Source organism: Acanthopagrus latus, chromosome 18, assembly GCF_904848185.1.
Source record: "Acanthopagrus latus isolate v.2019 chromosome 18, fAcaLat1.1, whole genome shotgun sequence".
In the NCBI taxonomy this organism is placed as follows: Eukaryota; Metazoa; Chordata; class Actinopteri; order Spariformes; family Sparidae; genus Acanthopagrus; species Acanthopagrus latus.
In genome coordinates, this window is record NC_051056.1 from 29,612,206 (window position 1) to 29,621,656 (window position 9,451).

The 9,451-nt window shown below is 41.2% G+C and overlaps 1 protein-coding gene and 1 long non-coding RNA gene across 8 annotated transcripts; one reads left to right on the forward strand and one right to left on the reverse strand.

Annotated features, from left to right (window-relative positions):
• Window positions 1–142: 142 nt before the first annotated feature.
• Window positions 143–9,430, reverse strand: spata4 (spermatogenesis associated 4). Of its 7 annotated transcripts, none has more exons than XM_037077013.1 (8): window positions 9,216–9,430; window positions 8,126–8,255; window positions 7,717–7,835; window positions 6,500–6,720; window positions 6,109–6,219; window positions 5,682–5,737; window positions 1,393–1,518; window positions 143–334 (listed from the first exon to the last, which is right to left on the reverse strand). In XM_037077013.1, exons 1-8 carry the CDS (start codon window positions 9,314–9,316, stop codon window positions 158–160), a joined length of 1,041 nt encoding a protein of 346 aa, XP_036932908.1. In that variant the 5' UTR covers window positions 9,317–9,430; the 3' UTR covers window positions 143–157. The 7 variants fall into 7 exon arrangements, with proteins under 7 accessions (XP_036932908.1, XP_036932907.1, XP_036932911.1 ...); XM_037077012.1 differs by having other exon boundaries at window positions 143–337; XM_037077016.1 differs by having other exon boundaries at window positions 326–355; window positions 9,216–9,429.
• LOC119007378 lies at window positions 1,476–2,110 on the forward strand. The gene is made up of 2 exons (XR_005071117.1): window positions 1,476–1,541; window positions 1,645–2,110. It is a non-coding gene; the product is annotated as an uncharacterized LOC119007378 (long non-coding RNA).
• Window positions 9,431–9,451: the final 21 nt, after the last annotated feature.

Genomic DNA, 9,451 nt, shown 5'->3' on the forward strand with positions numbered 1-9,451 from the left:
ATTATCTTCTTTGTTGTAATTATGCCTATATTTCAATATGGATGCAATAATTTATTGATGTTAAAATGTAATGCTTTATTAATGTTTGATTACTTAATGCAACATCTTTAATTAATAATTCAATTAGCCTTCTGTGGCATATCGTCTAACCACATGGTTAGCCTCCTGTGGGCACTGAGCAGCGGCGTGAGGGACGGCGGTGTCTGTGTGTCTGGTCTGCTGGCGTGTTTGATGGTCTCTGGGTTGGTCGGTCCACCACTTTACAAGCTGAAGTGGTTTCCACCTTGTGCCGCGCTGCAACAAGACGACCTCGCCTCAGTCTTCCCTCTGCTGGCTGCTAGACATGCAGGAGACCCTCAACAGAGCAAGTGTTGATTGTACAATATAAAGACTTTTAGATAATGAAATCATCAGTGTTTAGACTGGTTCCATGTACAGCTGACTTTTATCATGAAGTCTGTCTGCTTCCAGGCACAACATCTCTGGAGAAAATGAACATTGACTGGCAATCCAGTCAGGCTGGCAGCCTGGCACCATTTCTATCTGCTTCCATGTCTCCACTGTAGACTAAATTAATGCACAAACTCACGTTTCATGCTGCTTTGGGGAAGAAGGGAACAATCCAGTTGTTTTTGTGACAGCTGCGCCGACAATAACAACTTAGAAACGCTAGCGGGGCGGAAGCAGTCTGGTTCCATTTTGAGTTGTGTGATTTTGCAAACTGAAAACAAAACAGGCTTTAGGCACAAACATTCTGTAAACGCTTGAACAGATATTTCTATCAGACAGAACTGCGGGAACCTTCCTTCACAAACACTGTAGCAGTGTGGATCACAGCAAATGTTCCAGCAGATGAGATGAACTGACTTCTCTGCCTCACTCCGTCTTCATCTATGGTGTTTATATCGTTGAAAATAATATGAAATACTGATGTCTGATATCCAACACAGACTTATTTAACTTTGTGTCTTGTGTGTACTTTGCTGCAGGTTAGTGTCCTGCAGTTTTCAGGTGCAGTTGGTGATATAGTTGTGTCGGTACTGGCAGTAAAATGCTAACAGCCCAGTGCACATACAAATATAAAGAAAATTTGTAAATCTAGAGGGGGATGCTCGGTGTCAGCTACTTGACCAATAAACCAACAGACAAATGCCTCTTCAGGGAAAATCAAACTGGAATGTGCTCCTACAAACTGAAGGTGTACGGGGGCTTGAGTTTCAACAGGTTATAGAACAAACACAGTTTCTCCACTAGAACGACACGAGGCAGATAAGAAAACACAGCAAGGTGTAAACAGAGCGGAGAGGCCGGCAGTCTAAGGAGACGAGGTTCTCAGTGGGTCAGGGTCAGATCCAGAACGAGGGTGAGAGCCACCTGGGTGTTATTCCCCACCTCCTTTAAGCCTTTACAAAAGGGCGTCGTCACTCCCTGATTGGCTGAGAGGGAAACACACCAAGCTGCTTCCACTCCTCCGTCAGGACACAGGTGATCTGAATCCACTGCAATCAGCCCAGAAGACTCGGCCGAAACAAAGAAAGACAGTAAGTCTGAAACAACAGAGCTGATACAGTTTGGTCTTGCACACATTAAAATATCATTATTATTAATTAATAACATTATTAATAAACATTATTCTGTCTGTAGAGGTTCATTCTGCTGCAAAGTGTTGTTGAGATACAGTACGAGCGACTTCTCGAGATGCTCTGTGTGGTTGTAATACTGAAATACTGAGCAGAGAACGCTGCGTGCACGCAAGACTTCTTCTATCTTTGGACCCAAAAGACAGTTGACCTTTACCTTCCTGTCGGCACTGCCCTTTCTATTGTGAGTCTAATTCTAGCAGGTTGGCTCACTGCTCTTGAGGGCGAGCGGTGCAGTTCTGGGTATTGTGGTCACTTGTTTTCACTGGATGGAGGAATTTAAGCTCCACTTTTCATTCTGCTTAATAACCTGTTCAAGTCCAGCTCATATAATCAGTTGGTTATGTTTCCTGTGTCAGTCGTCATTAATCATGAAATAGAAAATGAGTTAGAGTCCCACACTTCTGTTGATACTGTATTTTAATTTTTGTATTGAATGTTTCTGACCTAAATAAAACATTTGGAGTATTGCTCTTGTTGTTATTCACACAGTAATGACGTCTCTCAGTGAATGTTGAATTGTGTTCCAATCTAATGAATGATGTTTTAATATTTGTTTGAGAGGTATTGTTTGCATGTGGCACGTAAAAAAAAATAAAAATAAAAAAATAATGCTCATTTGCACTTAATTAGCTTTTGTCTCCTGAGATTTTGAAAATGGAGAACAACAGGAGCCGGCAGCCCGGCACTGACTCACGCATGGTTACTAAATTGGAAATATGTAAATAAATAAAAGCAGTTCATTAGTGGATACTGAATAAATACATATAAATACTGGAATCTGACATGCACACACACAGAGTGCCCCACCCTTCGCCTGGATAACATGGCCACACGGTAGCTTACCATGGCTTTGTTAATAGAGGTGGGAGATTTGCTGTGGGGGAATGGGGGAGGGCTTTTTTTTTCTAGGGGAATCCTTAGCTTACAAAGACTCACAATCTCCCCTCCTGGCTCGGCGTGTTCCTGTCTGTGCTTCCAACAAGGCACTGACCCCCCCTCCCCCCACCGCATCCCCTCGTCTTCGCCACTAGAGCTTCCTTCACTCTGTGGGTGCCACGACAGCGATAGGAAAAAATCAGCAGATGGTGAAACACTTTCTTAGGGCATTTCAGGCAACCCTCGGTTTCTAAGATCAGTTGCCTGACATCTTGGATTTTCATCACAAATTGCTACATTTGTTTTGTGCATGAATGTAAATATGTATTTAGCATCATGAACAAATGTGCTTGCATCACTAATTTTTTTTTTTTTTTTTTTTTGCAGGCATGCACGTGCAGGTTAGAATCGTGCAGTCACTGCCTGTGCTCATGACCAACAGAAGGAGCCAAAGAAGCTCACAGTAAGCTTATTAATGTCTCCTGGTCGCTCTCCAGTATGGGCTTGCTAGTTGCCATAGCAACCAGGCCCTAGATATTGTTCAGCGAGAGAGGCGTGAGGATGTAGAATAAATATAAACATCACGATGTCGCCATGGCGGGTGCTTTTTATGTAAAGCAGCTGATCTTATTTGTGATTGTCAGCGCATTATAAAAACTGTAGCTAATCTGTCCAATACAGTACATTTATTATTTTGCATTTGTCTGATATCTCCTGCAGCTGACTGTAGTAGTCGTGCCTCTCAGTCTGTTTTTTTTTTAATTTTAAGTAAACACCAATGTATCCGAGTGTGAGGCTCAACACTGAAAATCCAGATTCCAATGCTCATTGCCCAGTAGCCTGCAGAAATCAACAGGCGTCAGTGCTCTGTGTGTTAAGTGCTGATGTGTGTTCACGCCCAGTCAGGCTGAGAGAAATCAAAAGACGCTGAAAGATTAAGGAGGTCAGGTTTTACAGCTCCAAGGAGGGAGGCAGGGAGAGAGGCTTCCACGGCCATTGACTACCAGGGAAAAAGGGATGGGCTGCTTTCCAAGCGACCACGAGATATATTATCGGCTGGTCAGATGTCAGATAGCCACACTTACCCCCATGAGGTGGCTGATCGATATTTATAAAAGAGGTTACGGTTCAACTTTTTTGTTTCCAGTTTCACACGGGCTCTTGTAATTGTTTATTTTTGCATTTGACCCAAAAGAGTAAAATGCCAGTGTATCACTATGTCAGCATTAAATCTAATGGTCATCTGTGGCTAATAGACTGTTGTGGCTGTGGAGAGATCATATCACGCAGCATTGTCCCATCTCTATTGAAAGCCCAGGCTCTCAGACCACATGAGAAGCCAGGCAGTCAGCCAGAAACACTTATCATCCTGTCATCCGTTTTTCACTAGCTTCACAGCTCAATTGTACTGTACACTGAGCATCCACGAGTGCTGGGAGATTTGGGGCCAACAGAGTGATCTCAATCTAAGTGAAGCTGAGTGGCTCTGGCACCAGAAAAACACTGAATAATGTTCTCCACCAAGTACGCAAAAACAAATACACAAAGGAGGAAACAATATCATTTGTTTTGCAAATGTGTGTTATTCTTTTTGTGGATCTGCCACAGATTATCATGGTTAGAAATACACTGGGTTAGAAAAACATACCCCTTAAAGGAAGAGTCACCCGAGTCCAAAGCACTCCTCAGGCACATGTGATTACATGTCTGTTTAAATACATGTACGCAGTGTTAAATAAACCACAAAACAAGTCTGTAAATGCTGACTGATAACAACACCTACAGAGCAAGACCAAAAATTAACATGTTGTTAGTAAATGTAGTAAACTGAATGCAACTCATATGTCTGTGGAACAATACAGTATAAAAGCAAACACACAATTTCAACTTCAACCTGTATGTGACTTTACTGTCCTTGAAGATGAATTGCATATTTCATGTGCCAAGTTGAAAGAAGCTGTTGTCGCATCCCATCACAAAATCACCAACCTTGAGCAGAATATCTCTCCTGTAACTGGCTTGCAACGACTAAATTATTTAAATCATAAAAATGTGTCTCTCGGGATGAAACGTCTGAAGTGATTTCCATAAAGAATGCACACATAAGATGATCCAACAGTCCTGAGGTGAAAGGGCAAAACATATGGTGCCGTTAAAGCTGACACACAGAATTTCATCTGTCAAGTAAGTAATCCATCCAGAGAACCAGGATAATAATATGAGCCGGAAGTTTGTGGCTGAAATTCTCGACTTTGTTCAAACTTAATAGAAAGTGTCATCCTTGGGCTCTTAAAATGCTTAAAAATGAAGTCATGATAAGCATAAACATCAGGAAGAGCTAATACAAACCCCTCATCATTAGTTTTAACTTTAATTCTGTCATAACCAGAACAGTTATGGAGCGATCAATACTTCATTATCAGAGATACGGGAGTTATTCACTTATTCACTGACAGTTTTACTGAATATTTCACAGATAAATGCGAAACATCTTGAAACTTTGGTGACCAACCAGTGGCTAAAAAATGTTGAGCATTATTGAGAAGAAAGCTTCCATGTTTACATGTCACAGTGGCTGGGTCCAAATCTGGCAAACCAATTTATAAATCCATTATGAGGATTAGTTACCCGAGGGGGCATCAACCACGGCGAAAGTAATGAGCTGCGACATATATTTACAGCATTTGCCAGGTGGCTGATCATAATTTCTGTCTGTCTGCTACCTCAGTGATGGTAAAGGAGGAAGATGCATGTTTAACAGAGCGGGCAACACACACACATCAACAGTATGAGGCCAGTCCATTCACCGCCATCTACTCATTTTTTTCCTCTTTTGTCAATGGTGCACCTGCAGCAGTGGATTTGCTCGTGACTCAATGCTGCCACCTACTGGTGCAAACAGGCATCGCTGTAACATGATGGAAGACGCTCAGTAAATTACACAAGCCCAGAGAAACATTACGTCATCTGTCTTTCAGAACAAATTAAACTCCGGCAAATATTTGTGTGGCATGATGGTTAAAATTAGGCAATTCTGTTGCATAACTGTGAAAAATGCATCAACATCACTGCATCATGTGACACAGAATATAATAAGAGAGCACAGCTCCTCATGCAGTTACTCTAATGTTTAACCAGGGAGCGTCTGACAGGCTGGTGCACCTTAATCTCCTTAAAGGGAACAGCAGCTCCCCTCCATGTTGACGAGGAGCACGGCTCTGAAAAGGAGGAAATTAGAAAACATATTGGTTAAATGCAGTAATACAAACAATAATGCAAGAACATTTATATCGTTACATAATTTGGTCTGTGCACAAGGTGTTTTTGCACAAAGTGAAGAAGTAAGTTTAAACATTTACAGCATGAACTCATGGTGACAAACGACCACTGAGCTTTGCCTTCAAATTACAGAATGCCTGTGAGGGGTAAAATATTACCGAACTGAGCAGTGAGTAATTACAGTTATTCCTTATTTAAGTTTATTACTGCGTCTCAAGAAACTGTCACAATTTGCCTCAAACATTAGAATCTGCTTCACCCAAATGATGCACTTGAGCACATTACACAATCAGTATTCTCTGACACATACGTGATGCCGTGTCGGCAGATGAAGGGCTGTCACTGCACTCATCACCGCGGCTGGATGACACGACATTTTTGTCTGCCAGCTGTCCCAGATTAGGCTTCACTTTAAAACGTCCTGTCAACAAAACGGAGAAACAGTCAAAATTCGGAGAAAAGCAACATATGAGGTACAGTTGCAGAGATTGTTAAAGTTTTTTTATGTCTCATTTCCACAACTTTGTTTGCCAACACACTGTCAGTCCTTATGACTTGTGTTTACAACTCTTGCATCATTGTTACAGTGAGGCCCAGCGCTTCAGTGTGACGTTATCTGACATGATTTGGACCAAAGGTAAAAGCAGAAACCTCATAACAGCACCATATATTTGTCCCCAACAGAAAGCTGCAGAACTCACTGGGGTAGAGAACCCTCTCTGCTGCTTTGTGCTCCAGGTGTCTGTGGAGGATGACTTCTGCCTTCCTCTGGTTTGTGATGATGTCGGGCTCAGCCATGATCTCTGTCATCGTCAGGTTGTTCTTGATGGCTTTGGACGCGGTGGAGCGGGCCACCGCAGGCAGAAACTCCTGGTACTCCTGGTCAGTAAAATCTGGCTCTGGGATCTGAACATATCTGACACTGAGAGGGGAGAATTAAAAAGATTAGAATACCTACAGGTAAATGAATACTCTTCAAACATCAGAGACAGTGTTTCCATTTACTCTGAAATTACATCGAGTAAGTAAGGAAACTACGTGACGCAGAGTTTCTGACCTGGAAGTTATTTTTCATTAATGTCATCGGTTCTGAATTATTTCCACACTGTGCACTGTGTACCATCTGACTGGCATCCTTTTGTGTGCATTAGAAGCCATTTGGTGGGATGTTGACGACTTTCTTTCGCCGCCCACAAATTGTAATTAAGATATCTTTGTGATCCAGATTAAGTCATTGCAGAGTATCAGCATCCTTTCATTCTCAGTAGGAATACGAAGCAGTGATGTGTGTAAGTTGTAATAATAGCAATTTCCCTGATCTTTCAAGCAACATGAGCATTAAATAAAATCTGAAAGTAAAAATTAACCCCACTTACACTCCCAATGTATAGTTTTATATCTAGTTTTTATAAGAGATACCGACAACTAATAATTATTTGCTTCTCACAGCCAATACCAATAACCGATTTTACTTTAATATTGCTGCAAATCAACTTTCAAGGTGCATACTGCCACACACTGTGTGTAAATGCTGCACTCGTTAAGTCAAAGAAAACAATTTGGCTTTGGATTTATCTGTTAAATATATATCGTGCATCCCCAGTTTTTATGGATCCTGGCATAAGCTTAGAAATTCAGCATTTATCAATAAGCGTAATGGCTCAATATAAAACAGGGCTGATAAAAAACCTGAACGCTGGGAACCTAACATCACATAAGCTTGAGAGCTTCTTTAAATGATGTCAAACAAAATTGTAAAAAATCTTGAAACACAATAAACCAACTTGTTTTCTAACCTCTTGTAAAGGTGTATGAACCTTTTCTGCCTTGTGGAGGAAAGAAAAGAGCAAATTAAGTTTGGAATGACAGACTCAAGCTATTACTTCCTGCCCTGCTCCCAATCAAACCTGAACCTTACCTCCTGTTAGTCAGGACGGTATAAACCTCCTGCAGCAGGAGCTCAGCTGCTCCTGGTTTACAGTGGATGGTTCCATCAACGACCTCTTTCATCAAGTGCAGATTCTGTTTCTGCAAAGACTGAGACAGTCAAAACTTTAAGTGATTATCTGACTCAAACTTCATGTCTCTGAAAATATGTTAATGAGTTTTGTGCTGGTAGTTAGAGCAACATTTAAATGTTTGGGTTTGACAACTAAAATGTGCCACTGATTAATGCAAATGCAGCACGTTTGCATCTGTAAATGAAAACTAATCAGTATTAACTGCTATATTTTTTAAAAAGGCATTTGAACCACATGCCAGCTGAACTGAACAGAGAGACATTTGTTCTCTGCTCATTATATTTTGGGACGTTTCCCTCCTCTTACCCTCTCTATCTGGCTCCAGTTCCTCTGTTTGGCAGAAAGTGATGTTCCTTTGTCGTATGAATGAGCTGAAAAGTCTTGAGGGTAATAATGAGAAAATATCTCTGCCACAAGGTAACCATTGGAAAAATCTCTGGAAATAAAGCGCAGGGGAAAAACAGACTGAGCATATTTACTCCACCGGTGAATCCACTTTGTACAATTTGCAGACTTGGCAGGATCGGAGAGCCTTAATGTTTGTGTTGTGTAATCTTTAATTACTCTTCCCATTAGGCTTCACAATATGGTCAAATAATCTACAATTACAGTTGTGTTGACAGATGTTGTGCTATGATTTGTGATTGATTGGGAGAATCATTTGAGCATCACAGTTTTCATTCCTACTGATAAAACTGTTCAAATAATGATGTAATATGTGATATTTGTTGGTGTTTGTTACATCTGGAGAACAAGATTATCAGGCCCGATCATCTCTGGACCAGAACCGTATTTGTTTTTGTCACTAATTTGACCCTTATTAGAAAAATGCAGCTTCTTGTCATCTGGATATCGCACATACTTTCTATTAACACAGTCCATTAGTCCAAGGAACTTGAGTTAAATTACTTGGAGAGGTAAATTAACTCATCAGTACATTGCAGATACTCAAGTAGTGAGGTAATGCTAACTACTGACCACCTGTTGACCTGTTTGCTATGTGTGGGAGAGCTGTTAGCCTGTTTGGAGATTATACCGGTCAACAGACAGCTTGATGTTCAGTTCTGGTAAAACTGGGTTAAATTTAACTTTCGGCTGCTTCTGTTAAGATAGGAAACGTCATAGATACAGACGTGTGTGTGTGTGTGTGTGTGTGTGTTAGCTAGCTACAGTGACCAGCCAAGCTAGCTATCCAACTAACTTTGGCACTGTTGTTACTGCATGTTACAGCTAACACCGATATTTAACACCAACACAATAATAACAATAATAATAATAATCATGCCTGTAAACGGACTTTTTAAACTAAATCCATCCCGGGTAAATGTATCAGTGCTTACTGCGAGCTGTGTACTGACAGTTAGCTTAGCTTAGCATAGCCTGACTGATGTTTTACCTGCGGACATTCTTCGGATAAAACGACAACTCGAGGCCGTGCAGCCATTTCACGACTTCTCGTGGCAGTCCTGTCCTTTTGGGCGGATGTGGATACGACATAATGATCAAATCTAGGTGTCAAACTATGTTTTTTATAGTTCAAATCATGCCTGAGTAGTAAAAACATCCACCTGTTTCCTCTTTGTTGACGTTACCATGGCGACTTGGTAGAGAGTGTGACGTCAGCATCAATGT

What these genes read in the sequence shown, in the direction of transcription:
- spata4 (XM_037077012.1), bottom strand. Translation starts at nt 9,316, where the DNA reads ATGTCGTATCCACATCCGCCCAAAAGGACAGGACTGCCACGAGAAGTC. An exon ending in TATCCGAAGAATGTCCGCAG is followed by an intron (nt 8,256 to 9,215) that starts GTAAAACATCAG and finishes CTTTATTTCCAG; the next exon opens with AGATTTTTCCAATGGTTACC. An exon ending in TTTGTAAAGGCTTAAAGGAG is followed by an intron (nt 338 to 1,392) that starts GTGGGGAATAAC and finishes CTGCATGTCTAG; the next exon opens with CAGCCAGCAGAGGGAAGACT.